The following is a 19,479-nucleotide window of genomic DNA, read 5'->3' on the forward strand; positions in this document are numbered from 1 at the left end:
GACCTGGCCGTCTCGCCGCGATGTTACGGTTTCCTGCAGTTGGAAACACTTGGTACCTCTGGAGCAGGGATGGGAAGGTATCGCAAAGCAATTTGGGAGATTCCTGGATAAAGTGAAGCTCCATGCTCTTTCCAATACAGTTAAACCTGCTTATAACAAACCTCCATATAATGAATTCCTCGATATAACAAAGTTTTTCTATTCCCCGCCGTTACTACATAGAAGCACATGTATTTGAGACCTCTATGTAACCAAGTGGCAGCGGGAGACCCCCTCGAAATAACAAATTTCCCCCGCCAACAACCTAGAGATTTCGCTCCAAATTTTGTCATTTTTGCGCGAGCAGCAACCAGAAGTACCAACTCCGCCACTACAGAATGCAAAGCAAGCGCATACGTGCGAGGCGGGCCTGCATCCCTCGACCCGACGATCTTGCCGATGCGGGCGTGACCTTTCCCCCCCCCCTTCATTCAAACCTGATCCTGCCGCTTGCTGCAGCTGGCCTAGCCCACCAAGCCGGCACTCTCCTTTTCCAGTTGATGTTGCCGACGCGCTGGCAGATGCTGTGACCCATCACACTCAATGAGCACGGACACGTGCTGTCAAACACTGGCGGCGTGTGCAAGCGCCGCTGCAGAAGCGAGCGACGTGACCTTCGTGCTGTTGTCTATCGCTTCAACACAAACTGAGCGCCGAGAACACACAGCACGCACAAAGCTACGAGCCGCCGACGCACCTACACTGAGTAGACTCTGCCCCCAACGCAGATCGCTTCCAGGATACGGCCCGTGTGACCGCGCGCCACCGCGCAGTGCGCAGTTGATTCCAGAGTACAATACAACGCTGCGCCGCTATCGCTCCCCCCTCGCTCCCTCGCCGGTGCCTCGAGTGCAACGGAAGAAGGCGCGCTTCCTTCCTGCTTTTCTTTCTGGTGCGCGCGAGATTTAGACGTGGTCGTCGGCTCTCCTTGCACGTTTTCACTCGCACATACAGCATACGGCATACAGCATACAGCGGCGACTGCGTTATCGCCCTTGGAGTTTATTCGGGATATATCTATGAGCCAAAACCAATTTTAGGGCCACAACGCATCATAGACACCATCTTTACGTAGCAAATACGGATCTCAAGGGCCATACTTTTGCTGGCGGAAACCGAAAATATGTCATAGTTGTCGCCCCCGGCACTTTGGGCGGCCAATGCCATCGTCAAGCCACTAAGCCAAGCGACATGAAAAGTCAAAATGGCCGCTCGGGTCGGCAGTTCGCAACGTATGATGCGGGAACGGTACCACAGTTGCGACGCAACAGCGGGGTTACCAATGCATTGGGTTTTATGGGAGCTGTGCCGGGACCAGCCGAAAACGAACAGCCGGGAAAACGCAGCCCCGGGAACGTAACAGCAGGGTTCTACTGTAACACTATACGACGCTACAACGCCATTGTGACGCTCGCTCTTTGTTTCCGATGCTTCGCGCTTGTGCGAAACGACATGTGTCCACGCATCCGGTACCTGGTGTGACATTCCAAGGATGAGTGCTTCGACGAAAACAGAAAACGGGTGCGCGTTACAATCAAGGGCGCGTTAGAATTGAGTAAATACGGTAAGCATTTCTTTTTCAAATTTTCGTGCAGAACTTGCATATACCGAAATCTTCTTTATAACGAAGTTTTTCGGAAATTTGTCAATTTCGTTATATCTAGCAGTGTAGACATTTGGGCTTGTTGGTGTAACATGTTTGCAGATTTTCTTCTTGTAGCGCAAAAAACACACGGACGTAGAAGAAGAACGGGGACACACACAGGCGCTAACTTGTTGGAAGTTAGCGCCTGTGTGTGTCCCTGTTCTTCTTCTACGTCCGTGTGTTTTTTGCACTACAAAAAGAAAATCTGCAAATATGTTATATCCAGGTTTAACTGTATTTCAAATAATCATGATCAGCGGCTCATTCAAATATTTTTCAACTTATTGACTATAAGGTGCGAGCTCATTGTGCTGGTTCTTTTTTGACACCAGCAGTTCGACGATCTCCCAGACTGTTCCCTGGCCTTCTTTGCTTGCGGCATGACTTGTCGATGGCTTTAGATTTTGAAAGTGCTTTCCGCAAGTCATGTTGATTCCTGATCTCGGGTGCAACCTAATATAAGCGCGCGGCGACGGTAGTTAAGACAGGATGTGAAGGAAGATGGTTGTGTAAAAGTATTTTACGGCGCTTGCGGCATACGCGACCAAGCTACGCAAAAATCCGTGCCTTCGTTTCGGAAGTGAAGTTACGAAGGGCTTGACAGTTTTCTCATATGTTTTTTTTTTAAAGCGCGGGAATGGGATAATGTATTTTAATATAAACATGCACTCGCTTTTGAACCAGGATACCAGTGAAAGTTTTAATGAAATGCCTATTGTAATGAGGTTAGCATTAGTTTTAACCACACCACCCTAACCAAGTTGCACCACTGGCCTTTGTCGCATTTTAGATATTCGTCCTGTCGAACTATTCGATTAGATATTATTCGATTCGAACTTGAGTATTCGCACACCCCTACTTTTGACGTCTAGTTTGCGTTGACGCGAGAGAAAGCACGCTCGCTGCTGCTGTCGCGCCTCCTCACTCAGCGTTCTGACAGCAAGTTTCCACCGACAAATTGGCTGTCGTCGTCGCGGCAAGGCCACCCCGGCGGCAAGTGAAGATAACCGATTTTTTTCTGCCTACGCACAAATAAAGCCTGTCTGAGTGTGTGTGTTTGAGAGCACCGTCACGTAGTTCTTTCGGGGACGGTAAGCAGTCGCTAAACGGGCATTGGCGGTTAATTCGTACATTGTTTTTGGTGCGTACCTAAGCGTCGTTCCCGGCCGATTACATATTAACGAGGTTTGACAAAAATGAAGTAATTTCAACCTTCCCTTAACTTTGTTATAACGAGGTTCAAGTGCAGTATGAGCATCAAAACAGTCATTATATCTTGGCTAATTTCAATAGGTAAGGCTAGAGTTTGTAAAACTAAAAAAACATGTTTACTGCAAACAGACTCTTTCATATGTGATCTTTACAATTGGGTTCAAATGTATTATGAACAGCCTGCAGTGCAGTAGTTTCAGTTTTTAACAGCGTCACCTCTCACAATAGAGAAACAACAGCGTTAACACAGACAAAGACAAGGAAATGAGGTGTGTGCATCACACAGCACTGGTGTTGCGAGTTCTTCATCACTGGGTCTCTTCGATTATCCATCTCCGACAGTCCCGGACTGTCCGAGAAGCTGCACCTGCAACGCTCATTGGCCGAAAGCACTGCTTCAGGCAGTACGGGACTGTCAGGGGCTGATAATCGAAGAGGCCCACTGTCTCCAGCAAGAACGCACACCAACTTGCCTAAGTTTCCCTGCTATCAATTCTCAGCTGGCGATTTGAATTCACAATGATGCTCTTACAGAGCTGAGCAGTGAAACTGTATTGCTGCAGTTAAATCAGCACCTTCTTGTTTGGTGGCACATAGTATATAGACAGAAAAACAGGCAAGCTATGCAGCCAAGTGAGGCATTAAACTGCGTGCACTGCAAAACACCAAGTGCATGCAAAATGCGAGCATAAATCCAGCCGAAAGGTATGCACTCACCTCTCCCACCGAGGTGATGCGCTTGGACTCGACAAGCAACTGGGAGCGTCCAACTGGCAGGGCACCCATCAACTCTGGCTGGATCTGGGAGGCACGGTCCAGCAGCAGGGCCTGCTCACTCGTGCGCAGTCCCAGGGCAGATGCAAATACGCGCACCTCGGATGCCGAGTCAAAGCCCAGCTGTCGCCCCAACACCTCCAGTGAGAACTGAGTGAGGAGGTGAATACATTATGTTCCCGTGGCCTTAAAAGAAAAAAAAAAACAGTGCGGGACAAAACCGAGGAGCCTCTTGAAGTCACCTCGAGAGAAAAGTGGCATTGCCGTGCTGTTGTATGCGTACGAATACCGGGCTTTGGATTGGCTTCTTTCTTGGACAGCTCCATGAAGACATGCGTACTTAGTACAGTCGAACCCACTTATAACAATATTCAAGTGCCACGAAAATTCCATTGTTATAACCGATAATTGTTAACCGGGTTGCATGAAAAAACAACAAAAAGAGGAATGGCGGAGCTGTTGCCTGTGATAGCGGGGAGGGCCCTCCCCACCACCTTCCTCCATCCGGCTGCGGATTGTGTTGACTCTGCTTGCTGCACGTTCTGATCGCATGTAACAAGTTGCAGCTGTCGGCGTTCAAGAATGGCACTGCTATAGTAAAACCTTGTTAATTCAGATTTTACGGGAGCGAAAAAAATGTCCGATTTAACAGAATGTCGAATTAGCGAGGGTACCAAGAAGCCAATAAACAGCTGCTTTCTACGTCAACACGCTTTTATTTACTGAATGAATCTGCAGAATCGTGTTTCTATTTTGCACAAAAGCAGTGCAGAAGTTGCAATTCTCATCTCATGACTGACGCAGTGGCTAAGGCCTCGCAGCTACTGTCACAGCGCAGCCGCGGTGCGCATCTTCATCTGAGACACGCTTTTCACAACCGCACACACATCCCGATTATTTTTTCGCCTGTGTCTGCAGGTCGCCGCTCATCGCGATGTAGATGGTGCTCTTCATCCTCGACAGCTATGCACTGAGTAAAAACGAAACTATTGTTTGCCGCAACCTATATATGAAGGCACGCGGCTGACACACGCACCGAGTAAAAACGAAAGTTCCATTTGCTGCAACTGCGGATCAAACCGCAGTTGCTATCTATGTGATCATAGATGGCGACTACGCAGCTTTTTAGGCTCGTAGCCGACGCGTGTATTGAGCCAAAACGAAACTACTTTTCGGCGCAACCGCTGCAGAAGAAATCGCGGCCGCTATCGACGGGATCACGCATGGCGACTATGAAATCCCGTGGCCAATCCGTTGTTATACACGGCAGTAAACGCAATAAAGGCACAAATATGCACGAATCGTTCCTCCGTTCCTGTCATTCATGACCGATTTCAGCTGATGACTATGGCGATGCGGACTCCGCCACCTCGTTTCGGTTGGACGCTAGCGTCGTTTCTGCTCTTTTGCGTCGCACATTTCCAGCTCTTTAATACAAAAACGTATAGCCTTCGAGATTTACAATTGATGTATGGCAGCCATGATGTAAAGCATAGCCTCCGAGATGTGTTTTTGTATCAGCCCTCCGTGGCTTCTGGCTGCCTATTCGGGAGCGCCGAATAATTCGAAAATGTCGAGTACCTGAATTTGATTGGAAGCGAATAACAAATAGAGAATAATTCGATCAAATATTCAACAATACGGAATATTTGCTCATGCCTACAATTTGGCTCTATTGCGTCGCACATTTGCGGTGCTCCGCCAGCCCAGGGCTATCAGCATTCCTTCCTCCATGGCTATCAGCGCAGTTGGCACAGTCCATTTGTGTTTCGGAGGGTCGTGCGGCGAAGAGCTAGGGCGCCGCCCATTCGTGTTCGGAGGGGTGGAAGGGCAACGGGACAGAGGCACGCGAGGCTAGTGATGCGAAGGATGGGAAAACAGCGCGCGGCGGCGTGCAACGGCTGAAATTTATGTTTTTATTTTTTTTCTTTTCAAGAAGTTCGCATTCCATTCCCTTTCAGCACGGACACCCAGTAGCTAGACTTATCGTTATCACCGATAATGCGGCATGGGGGCATTGCAATAAGCGGGTTACAGTGAAAGCTCGATGATACGAATCTCACGGAGTCACGAAAAATATTCGTATTAGCCGAAATTCGTATCATCGAAACACAATAAAAACTACAGTCGAATCTCGACAATTCGAACTCGAAGGGGCCCGAAAATTTGTTCGAATTAAAAGGACGTATTTTTGAAGTATTCGTGCACCATAGCACGATGCACGAACGGTACGAGTCGTGAAATATCGCAGCGCGCGAGCGCATAGCAAGTGCGGGCCACGAAACTGTCCACGCCGGCTAACGGTCGCTTCCCGATAACGGCAGAAAACGAAGCTTCAGGGAGCGGGCGGCGCCGGCACATGGGTGTGCGCGGAGACCGTCGAAGGTGAGGGAGGAGAGCGGCAGGGAAGCGGATTTGGCCGCGTCAACTCCGTCGCTTCGGTGGCTCCCCTCGCCCTCCCTCTCAGCTCCCTCGTAGCTCTCTCACCTTCGACTCCGTGTGCTGGCGCCAGCTTATTTTAGCCGCTCCCCGAAGTTTCGTTTTCTGCCGTTATTGGGAAGCGAGCGTTTGCGGGCGTGGACAGTTTCCGTTGGCCCGACTGCGCCTCCGCCGCTGCTTCCCTCTGCGCTGCTGCCGCAGCGTGCAAGGTCAACATGCGACTAGAAAATAGAGGAAGCATAGAGGAGAAGGGTTCACTGCCATTTTATCCGCGTGGCTGAGACGTCGGCACTAGTGTGTGCTAGAATACGGCTGTCTAGAACACTCTAGTCGGCACGTACATGCTTGTTCCGGCGCGATGCAGAAACGGCGACCTTGCAATTTGAGAGAGGGTGAAATTTCCGCCGCGGGGTTTTTTTTCCCCCCGTTCCTTCGCGCGCGGCATTGAGGGGTCTCTCATGAGCTTTTGCTCTACGGCGGTGTCGGAGCAATGCCGGTCGGAGGCGCCGCCGCGTGATTTGGCGCGCTGCTAAGAGCATTGTCGGTGCGCGGTATGTTCGAAATAAGCGTGTTCGAATTAACGAGATTCGACTGTAGCTAAATTAAAGAGTCAGAGGTGAACTCACTCAGGCACATGTACGTAAAAAGCATTTATTTCTTGAAAAAATTCTCTAATGTCCTTCTATCTCGGTAGACATAGCTCGCTGCAACTAGGTAAAATGGCGCAAACACAAAGAACGCGGCCCGAAGCACAGCAGCCGCTCCGTCCGATGGGCAGCCGCCGAAAAGGAGGAACAAAAGCACCAAAGCGCCACCGCTTCAAACTCTTCGTGCCCAGTCGCGGAGTCCGCGCTGTCCAGCGCCGCGTCCGCGCCTCCGCACCAAAAGAGAACGGGAGAAAGCGCGTGACTGCGCGATGTTCTCTTTCGCGGCCGTCGGTGGGACGGCGTTTATTCGTATCAACCGACGCAGGCCGAAAATCGATTCGTAGCAACCGTTCTCTAGCACGTTGCAAAGTAATGGGGTTCGGCCGGGACCACATAAAAATTCGTATCATCCGGAAATTCGTATTAGCCGTGATCGTATCATCGAGCTTTTACTGTATTCCACCATACAAAACATACAAAAAATGATGGTGCTGCAGCTTACTGTTATAACCGATATATTGTTAAAACCGGTATTGTTATAAGTGGGTTCGACTGTAGCATACTGCCACACTAGTTCAATCTTTACAATACTTGTGGGCACCTTTTCTTTACTATGAAGTGAAGGCTATGGAGACGGAGCTTCTGCACATCTACAGTAGAGCCTTGTTGATAAGATCCCATTCCGTATGATTCGCAATCAAAGAACACGAGAAATCTCCAATACAGTTAGGCTTCATTACGCTACTACATTACCACAAAAAACAATATTTAGGCACCAACATCCAGTATATTACCAAACTGCGATCCTATTGTCACGTTGCAGTGACGGTGAAGAACAGAGTAGCAAGACTGTGAATCACGAAACTAACTCTTTATCGGGCGAACCTTTGCCCACAAAAACAGGCTACACTCAAAACACAACGATAGCGGTGAGCACAGTCGATGATCATTCAAATCTGAGCTGCAGGTCAGCTTTTATACATGACTGATCAAAGGGTTCCAGCACAATTGCTGGTGCCGCGTGCCTTCCAGGAAGTACTACAGTAAAACCTACAGTAATTCGGATTTAACGGTACAGAAAAAAATATCCGAATTAACCAATGTCAAATAATCGAGAGTGTCAAGAAAACAAAGAAATGCGTACTACATCAACACACTTTTATTTACTGAATGAACCGGCATATCCTGTTTCTATTTTGCACAAAACACGGTAAGTGCAGAAGGTGCAATTTTCGTCATCTTGTGACTGATTAGTGCTCGCAGCTGTGTAGGCCTCGCAACTTCCTTCGCAGAGTGGCCGTGACGAATGCCTTCACAAGACACACTTTTTCACAACCGCGTGCACATCACGATTATTTTTTCGCCAGTGAGCTGGGCCGCGTTCGAAAAGCCGACATAGGCGAAACCGAACGTCAGCTTTTCGAACGCATACAAGATAGTGGCCCTGGTCGCCAACAGATCATCCGTCCATCATGTCCATCACGGGCTGCTAACTCTCGGGCCAGAGCAATTTTGCATGCATTCTCGAACGTCAAATTTTCTTGGTCTATCAACCGGTGTCTCGGTTACTTCATGTGGTGACGAGGCGGGTCGGCGGCCCGCGTAGCCTAGGAACGGTTGCTACAGGCTCAGTCAGGTAGTGCGTACGGCTGGAGCGACAGACGAAATGCTGCACCTGCTCTCTGATTACGCAAGCATTCCCGCCAACATCGGGGTTCTTCGACGGACTTGCAAGAAACGCCCCTACGCCACCATTGTGCAACTGAGTAAGCCACGCTCGTGAAACGCGGACTTGTTGAGTGCCTTCGCCTCTGCAAAATGTCGCACTTGGGCAAGTTAAGTGAGTTTGACCCAAGAACTCAGAACTTTGAGTCATACTTCGAACGCTTTGAGCTTTTCATTAGTGCAAATGATGTAAAACAGGAAAAAGTTTTACCGGTGTTCCTAACTGCAATTGGTGCAGAAACGTATGAAGTGCTCAAAAGTTTGGTCGTGCCGGACACGCCTGCTGACAAAACATTTGCCGAGGTGAAACAGCTGCTTAAAGGTCATTACAGTCCTTCGAGTTCAGTTATAGCTGAACGGTGCAAATTCAACAAGCGTGTTCAACCCGAACAAGAAAGTGTCGAAGACTTTATTGTAGAGCTGAAGCACCTGGCCAGAAAATGAGATTTTGGCGAGTTTTTGAATGACGCCTTGAGGGACAGCCAGCGTGCGTTATTCGCCGAGGAAAATTTGACGTTCGAGAATGCATGCAAAATTGCTTTGGCCCGAGAGTTAGCAGCCCGTGACTCCGCCTTAATGAAGGTTGGGGATAGCAATATAAATTCTGTGAAGAATCAGCAAAGAGAGCAAAAGGAAGGCTACGGCACTTCTAGTCAGTCGCGCCCGAACAGTAAATGTGAGCGATGTGGCAAGAAGCATTCCTCAAATAAGTGCTGGTACAAACAGTTTAGGTGCCGCAGATGCGACAAAATAGGGCATTTGCAGAAAATGTGTCGAAATGAGCCTAGGCGGAACAAACGAACTAATGCGGTCGAATGTGCGGAGGAAGAAACAGAGCAGGAAGTATATCATTTCGTCAATATGGCACAGTCCTGTTACGAGGTAAGCGTGGAGGTAGAAGGCAGACCACTGCAGATGCAGATTCACACAGGCGCAGCTGTGACGACAGTTCCAGAAAGTGTGTACAAGGCGACTTTTCCACACGTAAGGTGCACCCCGCTTCCACGTATCATTACGTACGTATACGGGGGAGTGGCTGCAGCTTAAGGGACAGTGCGAAGTAGTGGTCAAACACAATAACCTGCGAGTGACCTTGCCAGTTGTCGTAGTGAAAGATGAAGGCAGACGACTTCCTGTGCTATTGGGTCGCAATTGGCTTGAACGTCTCAAACTAGACTGGCGAGAAATAGGAAACATAAGCTGTGAAGGCAGGGTGCAGGCGCTTAAAGAGAAATTTCACCGCGTTTTCTCGAGTGAACTGGGTGAAATACGAGGTTTTGAAGCAAAAATTCTTCTGCATACCGGCTGCACACCAGTGTTTTGCTGCGCAAGACCTGTCCCTTTTGCAATACGAGAGCCCACAGAAAAACAGCTAATGAGCATGGTAGAAAAGGGCACATTAAAGTAAGTTCCTCGCAGTGATTGGGCAACACCTATCGTGACTATTCGGAAAAGCGATGGTACTTACAGAATTTGCGGGGACTACAAAATAACCATCAACCCAGTGTTAAAAACCGATCACTATCCACTGCCGAGGCCAGAAGATTTGTACTCAAGCATTGCACATGGCAAGGTGTTTTGCGTTCTGGATTTATCATCCACATATCAACAAGTGCCTCTCAGTCCGGAATCCAGACCACTGTTGACAATCAACACGAGCTTGGGTCTTTTTGAGTTCCAACGCCTTCCATACGGGGTGGCCAGTGCGCCTGCAATTTTTCAGTCCCTAATGGATACAGTATTAAGGGGCATACCAAACGTCGGATGTTACATAGACGATGTCATCGTGGCGGGTTCGGACTCGGCTGATTGCCAAAAGACACTCGAGCGTGTCTTGGCACGGTTCCGTGATTACAACATCACGTTAAATGAAGGCAAGTGCCGTTTTTTCCAAGATGCCGTGACGTACTTGGGTCACAAGGTAAACGCAGAGGGAATCTACCCGACCGAAACAAAGAAAAATGCAATCTTGCAGGCACCTGAGCCTACCAGGAAGACGGAACTAAAGGCGTATTTGGGAATGTTAAATTTTTATGCAAAATTCCTGAACAACGTCCCAACTATCGCAGAGCCACTTTACAGGCTCCTAAGAAAGGAGAAAAAGTGGTCTTGGACGAAGGAACACAGCGACGCTTTTGTCGCGACGAAGAGGCTGCTCACAAGCACCCGCGTCTTAACTTTCTACGATGTAGAAAAGCCGATCGGTATGTTGTGTGACGCGTCATCGTACGGGCTCAGGGCGGTTATCTTTCATGAGACGGCGGAAGGCGAGCGGCCGATCGCATATGTGTCGCGAACGATGACACCAGCAGAAAAAAACTATGCGCAGTGTGAACGCGAGGCCCTTGCCTTGATTTTCGGGTTGAAGAAATTTCACCGCTACTTGTATGGAAGGACGTTCGCTCTGTACACAGACCACCAACCGCTCTTAGGCATTCTTGGGCAAGATAAACCAGTGCCTAGTATAGCCACGGCCCGCATGCAACGATGGGCGATGACGCTTGCAGCATACAAGTATCAGCTGAAGTATCGACGCGGAAAAAACGTAGAGGTGGCGGATGCTCTATCGAGACTTCCCCTTGCAGATTGCAGCATGGAAGAGCCATCCGAATGTTTGGCAGTTTTTGAAGGCATTCCGTTAACCGCAGAAGCAATAGCAAAGGCCTCACAAAGGAACCTAGTCTTGTCCCGCGTCGCCGAATTTACAATGAATGGCTGGCCGAGCGAATGCGCAGAGGATTTGAAGCCTCACTACGTCAGACGGTGGGAACTGTCGCTTGAACAAGGTTGTGTCACATGGGGTTCGAGAGTCATTATTCCCGATTCCCTGCGCGATCAAGTGCTAAACTTGTTACACGAAGAGCACCCAGGGGCCAGCTGCATGAAAATGCTTGCTAGAAGTTTTGTGTGGTGGCCAGGAATGGACCAGGGTATCGAACGGTATCTTCAACGATGTAAGATTTGTCAGGCAGTTCAGCCCGCCGCTGAAACGGTACCTTTGCACCCGTGGACGTACTCGGCAAAATGTTGGTTGCGAGTGCATGTGGATTTTGCTGTAAAGGATGCGAATGTGTTTCTGGTCTTAGTCGACGCATACTCGAAATGGGTGGAAGCGTGGCCTATGACTTCCATGACTGCCTCTAAGACAACTGAAAAAATTCGGGGCGCATTCGCCGCTTACGGACTCCCGGAAATGTTGGTGAGCGATAACGGACCGCAGTTCACGTCCGCCGAATTTGCGGACTTCTTGTCGGCTAATGGATTGAAACAGGTTCGCATTACACAGTATCACGCCGCATCGAATGGTGTGGCAGAACGCATGGTGCAGACTATCAAGTGAGCATTGCTAAAACAAGTTCTGGAAGAGAACGAGTCGGATAGTCGCAGTTCATTCCAAGAACGGATTGACAAATTTCTTTGCGCGTATCGGAACACTCCCAGCAGTGTCACAGGGCAATCGCCGGCACAGTTGTTTTTGAAAAGGCAACCGCGCACGAAGCTTTCGTTATTGAAACCTGATTTTGGTCATGCTATGCGGGATCAGCAAGAGCGTGTGAAATAAAAGTGTGACAAGAGGCATGGTGCTGAACGCGTGTTTCGTGTTGGTGACCGCGTCTACGTGAAAACTGTGCGCGGCGAACATGTGTCGTGGCAAGAGGCAGTGGTGACTCAAGTGGTCAGTGTGGCGACGTATGTGGTGAAAGTGCACAACCAGTTTCGGTTTGTACATGCCAATCACCTGCGGCCTTCACATGCCAACACATCTACGAGAGCGTACGACGTGGAGAGACCTGAACAACGAATCGGTCCAGCGGAGCCAGCGCCTTCCACACCTCCGGTGCCTTCGGACACAGACCACGAGACCGCAGCCCTTTCGCAACCCGTTCCACATCCGTCAGAAAGTGAACTGAACGACCATGCAGCAGTGGAACCCCCCACGGCTCTAGAGGCTCCCGCACACCCTGAAGTGACTTCACCTCCCACTACGGTGCCCAGTTCGCCTAAGAGTACGGACAACCAAGCACCTCGTCGTAGCACGAGGGTGCGGAAGCCACCAGACTGTTTCCAACACGAGGACTTTCGCAAGTGAAATGATACCTTCATTTAGGGAGGGACGAGATGTGGTAACGTGATAACGACAGCCGGCGAGCAGTGATAATGCCGTCTGCTGTTGGTCTCCCAGTGTGTCACCGCGTAAGCGGTTATCTGTTGCGGCGGGTGACGTCACACTGGCCCTATATATATATTAGTTGCTCAGCGGAGAATAAAGGATGATTCTTGGTCTATCAACCAGTGTCTCGGTTACTTCAGTTCTGAAGGCGTGCGGCTGACGCACGCCCAAGTCAGAATAAAACTACCATTTGTGGCAAAAACAGCAGATGGAACCGCGGTTGCTATCGATGCGATCATGGATGGCGACTCCACATAGTTTTGAATGCACGCGGCTGATGCACACAGCGAATCCAAATGAAACTGCAGCTTCCTGCAACCGCTGCAGACAAAACTGCCATTGCCATCGTGATCGTGGATGGCGACTACGCTGTTATGAAGACATGCAGGCAATGCGGTGTTATGAGAAACGATAAATGCAAGAATAAAGGCTTTAAAAGCACAAATAGGAATAAAGCGTTCTGGCATTGCCATCATTCACGTACGATTTCCGTTGATGACTATGGTCATGCGGACTCCACCGCTTCGTTTCGGGTGGGCGCTAGCGCTTATTTGCGTCCCACATTTCCGGCACTCTGCGCTCGCCGAGCTCCGAGAGTTGTCCGAAATAACCGATGTGCAGCCAAATACATCCAAATTAACCAGAGTTTGATTGCATGAAATAATGCATACGTCTGCACGGACAAGTCCGAATTATCCGATTTTCCAAGTTTACGAGGGTCAAATTAAAGAGGTTTGACTGTACATAATTTGCGTCGTGCATAGAATCAGATTACACAAGGTGCGGTGACTACAGACAATGGATAGAAACAGCGATAACATTCCAGAAACTTGAGATACAGAAAGGCACGTCTTGCGCTGTGTGATAACGTTTAACATTGGTTAGCCAGTGAAAAGTGGTCACCAGAGATAAATAAGTACACGTGTCAGTATGATGCGTTTTATGGCCAGTTGATCCTATGTAAACACGAAATGGTGCAAGGCACGCGCGGTTGAGAGCACAGACACCTGCCCTTGTCGTGTGAAACACACTCGGTACCAGCAAATCTCTTCATGGGTCGTCTCACATTGCACATCGCCATTCACTGCCACCCAACCCTACGCGATAAGCATCTTCTATTTCACAGCATTTGTGGTTAGGTGTCATTGGAAGCATACTGCAGGCTTTTGAACCCAAACGGTGTCTTCTGTTGCAATGGTTCGCACAACGCTTTGCATTACGCAGGTGTCTACTACAGTTGAGTGACTTCATATGGTATGTTTTCCCAGTTAGTACATGCTTTCTCGCGTTTTTGTTTTCAGAATGTATGAACAAGGTTCTGCTGTACTGATATGCAATGTAGTCCTTGCATTGTTCGAATGAACCAGTGTCCGAATTACCCAGTTTGATAACATTAAATAATACATACGACTGCTGGGACCAGAGAATGAGTCAGAATTATCCAATTTTTCAAATTAACAAGCTTTTACACTACTAAATAAAACAACATTAAACTAGGACAACTCATGCTGGGTTGTGCAATTATATCAAACATGAATCCTACTGACAGGTCGCTAAAATTGGAAGAAAAGCTACGAGGTTAGTGCTCAGAGTGCGTTAGTTTTGATTGCCTGTCTCCGTCACTCGTAAAGAATGTCAGAAAACAATAATGAGTGATGTGATACGGGTAAACAAAGTATTTGCGTGCATTCTAGAAAAGCTTTCAATGACATTTCAAGCCATGCCATGTTTGAAGCACCTCACACCATTATCATTGCGGCACAGCAACCATTAGGAAGACTGCTATAGACAGTGGCGTATTCTAGGTAATGTAAGAAACCGTTATGGTCCATGATGAAGATCACCAATCTAGCCCAATGCAAGGTCATACTATGAAGTTAATGTAGCTCTGTCCAACTATGTCAAGAGCTTTTACACCCACAATGAAAAAACAGAGGGAGCAGTAAGACAAAAAGTGCTTGCACTGTTGGCTCCATGTAAAGTGCAGGTGTTCTTTGTATTTTTCCCACCAGGTGTTTCGGCTAAGTCATTCTTAAATTAGGTTAGTAGAGATAAATGGGTCTTTTTTTTAGTAACACTCCAGCAGACACTGAAATTTGTGTGATAATCACTCATAAACTTACTTTGTAAAATTACTTTCAAGTTGCAATTGCAAAATTGACAGTTCCACTTAACATCAGTCCAGAGACCACCAACACTTTATAGATGCTACTATTTTCCAAAATGTGTCAGAAAACATGTTTCCCACAGTTTAGTGCAGCAGCACTTTGCAGCAGGTGGAGTGCCAATCATTGGCGTAGCCAGCGGGGGTCGTGCTTTTTGAGCTTCAACGCCATAAGGATTACAAAGGCTGAGTCAGTGCCATTGCTGACAGCGGTGGAGGTTTGCTGCTTCACAGTTCTGTTATATACCGTTGTCACATTTTATTGCAATCGGCCCCGATTCGGATCGAGTTTGGATGAGCTCAAGGGCAGTAGATGTCGTTGGTGGGTCTGAAGCACCTATGAAATTTCTGTAATACACCGTAAATTTTTTTATAAATACTTTTTTTTATTCAGGGAAATACTATTCTGTTTGTCATTATGAGTATTGGGCTGTCCTTGCTTTCTGTTCTAAACGTTTTCTAGCACACTGAGCGTCAGCCTACGATGGATCGAAGAACATGAGTCTGGATAAGCCTGATGGCAACTGGCCCTGAAATAAGCCTCACCTCCTCGCTGTGGTTGGGCTGGCAGAAGGCCTTGAGGAAGGTCTGGAAGGCACGCAGGCGCACCTGTCCAAAGTAGCGGTGCAGGAGGCAAGCCGCCAGGTAGGGTGCTTGGGCTGCCACCCGGAAGAAGCGCACATAGTTGTTGCTGTTGAGGGCTGCAAATGCTGCCACTGCACGCTTCACCTCGGCCGACCAGCGCACGCAGGCGGGCAACTTCTGCACCTGCCTACACCCACAACATGCCCCCCACAAGGCTCAGACTCTGCGAGGTGCAACTCTCTGGGACCATTCCTGCTCAAGTGTGGTGTGGCGCCACACTGCGAGGCAAACAAATTTGCACATAATCTGCATCATCCTAGAAGGAACAAGGAAGTGACAACTTTTTTGCACTGCTTCTTCTATGATGGAAATGGCCACTTTGTACACTTTCAGCATCTAATGAAATCGGTACATGCAAAGACAAGAATCGCTATGACAATGCAAACAATGTAATTCTGATAGCTGAGGGGAACCCCTATTTTCTATAGTGAAGCCCTCTCACATCTTTAACGCTTGTTTTCCAGGCAGTTACTGTTGCTTGTGTATTGTGCATCGTTGTTGCTATCCCAGACTGCTCCTGCGTGGCAGTAACATTCATTCAGAAACCTCACAGATCCCTACCAGAACACAAGGGGGCTTACACAAGGGAGCTCAAAGCATGTAGTGGTTACCACAAGCTGAACATTTTTTTTTTTTTTTTTTTTTTTGCCGTTGCACATGCTCCGGCAAAAAAAACTAAAATAAAGTTCATTGCCTGCCTGCCTGCCTGGCTGCCTGCATATGCAGCGCTCGTTTTCAAAGGGTGCTTCAGCTGTGGAATTGCTTGTGCACAATGTTGTGTTCCACAATGTATGTTCCACACAAGAAAAGTTTTTCAACAGAGCAGTTGCAATGATGTTGCTACTTGTGGGGATGCTTGACTCTCATGCGTCCCATGATGTTTTCCCTGCATGGCTGTCGCGTATCCTGTAATCCGGCTTCTCTGCTAAGCGCCGGCAGCGGTTGGTGTGGTTGCAGATTAGTACGAGAGATGGCGAGAGTGTTGCACTGCTAACGTCACCTAACGGAGGGGTTAATCACGTGACTGTACATGCAAACGATTAGGCATTGGTGTTCAGCATGGGGGCGAATATATTCGCTCGCTATTCGGTGTGGTGGGTCGGACTTCCTGGATTTGTCGCGCACCCACTGGCATGTTCTATTGGTAATAATTTGACTAGCTATACATTGGTAAATAAAGCACAAAATAAATGCCTTGGGATTGTCTGCCCTACTGTGTTTTCGTTCCTTTGTCCCAAGAGCACGTTAGATACACCACATACTTTCACAAAAGCCCTCCATATTCATGCAAGACATGCATAGGGTGGCAAAATAAAGTGAACTTACTCAGATTCAGACACAAATAATCTTTTAATTGGGGAAACCCCTCAGACTTGGACTCGCCATATTCAAACTTTGCCAGAGCCAGTGTTCAAGATCACCAGTCAAGCTCACTTGGGCTCAGTTTAATGTCAGACCCCAACACACTCAAATTTATGAAATCATTCAACTCGCGCAGACCTCCAGAATCAGGATATCAAGGACTCACACAGGCATGCCCGACTCGGAATTGCAGGCTCAGCATCACCACTTTGCTCGAGGCATCACAACCTTTTATTTTCATGGAGTGATGGCACATGCCCTAGTGGCAAAGCGATGTGGAACGGCATCATATCGAGGAAAATGGACGAGCATTGCGGCATGTGCCACATTGGAACTTCACTGGTATATCTACAATACAATACTACAATAGTGTGGTGACGAGAATGTGCATAGCGTAAGTCTCCAACTCCACTTTAATACAGAAAGCGCCAGGGCTTCGTCCGAACTGCACCGTGAACTACATAGTTGCCGCCTTGCATTGATGGCTATACAGTAGCAAATTTATCGATAAACCCCTGCGATATACTTGGGCGACACTTCAAAATTATCACGTTGTGACGAAGTCCTCTTGCAGTGTCGGCCCTCTCGTACTGGTGGTGCCACCGTGTGCCTGACTTCACGAACTCGTTTAAGGCGCGGCAACACTGGGTTGATACGAGACCAATAAGGCGCTGACTATTCAGCAGTGCGTCACTGCAGAAGCGGAACGCTTTAATTTGTCCGGGGGGGCTGGGGCCTGACCAGCATTCCGAACCCCGCCCATGTGTGCATATATATACAGGGTGTTTCAACGAACACTTTCAAATATTCTTAATGGTTACCTGTGGCAGATAGCACAATTCTAGTTCATGAGCTGGTCTACTCGAAGAGGCGGACATTACTTGCACAAGAAATTGGCATGCATAATCGAATAATTAACAAAAATTTACTAATTAAGTTTTTAACTAATTACATGATTACCCATATTGCAATTCAGACATTGTAGCCGTGAAGTTCGTAAGGCGATCCGAATTCTCGGGATGACACCAGTTTCAAGATATTAATTCCCGAACTTTGCAGAGAAATGCATTGGCGTTCCAGTTAACAAAACAATGCTTTATGCATTTAAGTACAAAATTAACTGGAACGCCAATGCATTTCACCGCAAAGTTTGGGAATTATTACGTATCTTGAAACTGGTGTCATCCCGAGAATTCGGATCGCCTTGCAAACTCCATGGCTACAATGTGAAAATTGCAATATGGGCCATCATGTAATTAGTTAAAAACTTAATTAGTGCACTTTTGTTAATTATTCGATTATGCATGTCAATTGTTTGTGCAAGTAATGTCCGCCTCTTCAAGTAGACCAGCTCATTAAGTGGAATTGGGCTATCTGCTACAGGCAACCTGAAATAAATTTTGAAAGTGTTCGCTGAAACACCCTGTATACAGTATAGACCACTTATAACGTAACCGTTTATAGTGCAGAACTGGCTACAACGCCGCCTTTCCCGACTCCCGTTTACCCTCCCATAGAACTCCATGTATACGCATACCGCTTACAGTGCAGTCACGTGAGGCGAAATACCGGTTATAATGCGGCTTTCGCGGGAAAATCTCGCCGACAAGGGCTGCAGCGAGCACGATGATGATGATGATTTATTGGCATCCCCTTTGAAACGGGGCGGCGACAAATAGTCACCTAGCCTGCTTGATTTTATCAGGTATACTATGCATGTTCTTTATCTAGCATTTTTGTACACCCTCTCATTATTTTTATTTTTCAAAAATTTACCTTGTACCGCTGCCTATGATTTTAAGAGATCAGGTCGTATCCATCTTTTCCCTGCTTTTTTTCCACCAGTACTCTAATCGTCTCTTGCTGATCTCTACGGCTGATCTGTTTATGTTTCCTTCCACTTTAAACCCAAGCGCTTCTGGGAGTTGCATGTTGCCTACGGTTCTCGCTGGGTGGATCCTATCGCATTCCATTAGGATGTGCTGAGTGGTCTCTGGATCTTTACTGCAGCATACACATGTCTCATCTAGTTCCGAATATTTGTTCCGATATGTTTTCGTCCTTAGGCAACCGGCTCGAGCCTCAAATAGCAAGGCACTGCCCTTTGTGTTATCGTACAGATTTTCCCTTCTAATTTCTTTCTTCTCATTCTTGTAAATCTCCATTGTCCAAGCTGTTCCGACGCTTCTCAACAAGGTGCGCCCACCGATGGGAGAGGAGATCAATGAGGGTGATGCGGAGGAGGAGCACGAGACGCGGAGCAAACGAACGGAAAAAAATACGTGCGTAGGTTGTCTAGGCGACGGAGAAACCTTTTGCTCGGCTGCTTATCAGCGGTGCGTTTTGCACTGAACGTGGCTTCAGTTTCTGTGCACCCGTCGCGATGAGTGTCGTGAAGTGCAGATATATCGCGCCAGCGACGCTGTGAATTTAAGCAGTGTTCCGCAAATTTAGTTTGGAGCTACAGTAAAACCTCGTTAAGTCGACCCTCGTTAATTCGGAAAATAGGTTAATTCCGACTCGTCCTCTAGTCCCAGCCGGCGTATGCATTATTCAATGCAATCAAACTCTCATTAATTCGGACTTATTTGGCCATACATCAGTTAATTCGGACTACTTTCGGAGCTCGGTGAGCGAGGAGCGCCGCAAATGTGCG

At 48.0% G+C, this 19,479-nt stretch overlaps 1 protein-coding gene across 3 annotated transcripts in view; it reads right to left on the bottom strand.

Annotated features, from left to right (window-relative positions):
• The window catches only part of LOC119461863 (germinal-center associated nuclear protein), a 340,872-nt gene that overhangs the window by 221,252 nt on the left and 100,141 nt on the right, over positions 1–19,479 (bottom strand). For all 3 annotated transcript variants that reach the window (XM_049672737.1, XM_049672736.1, XM_037723233.2), the window contains exons 10-11: positions 15,363–15,588; positions 3,614–3,820 (exon numbers count right to left, since the gene is read on the bottom strand). In XM_049672737.1, coding sequence (XP_049528694.1) covers positions 3,614–3,820; positions 15,363–15,588 — 433 coding nt within the window. The remainder of the gene's footprint in view (positions 1–3,613; positions 3,821–15,362; positions 15,589–19,479) is intronic.

Source organism: Dermacentor silvarum, chromosome 8 (assembly GCF_013339745.2).
Source record: "Dermacentor silvarum isolate Dsil-2018 chromosome 8, BIME_Dsil_1.4, whole genome shotgun sequence".
NCBI classification, from domain to species: domain Eukaryota; kingdom Metazoa; phylum Arthropoda; class Arachnida; order Ixodida; family Ixodidae; genus Dermacentor; species Dermacentor silvarum.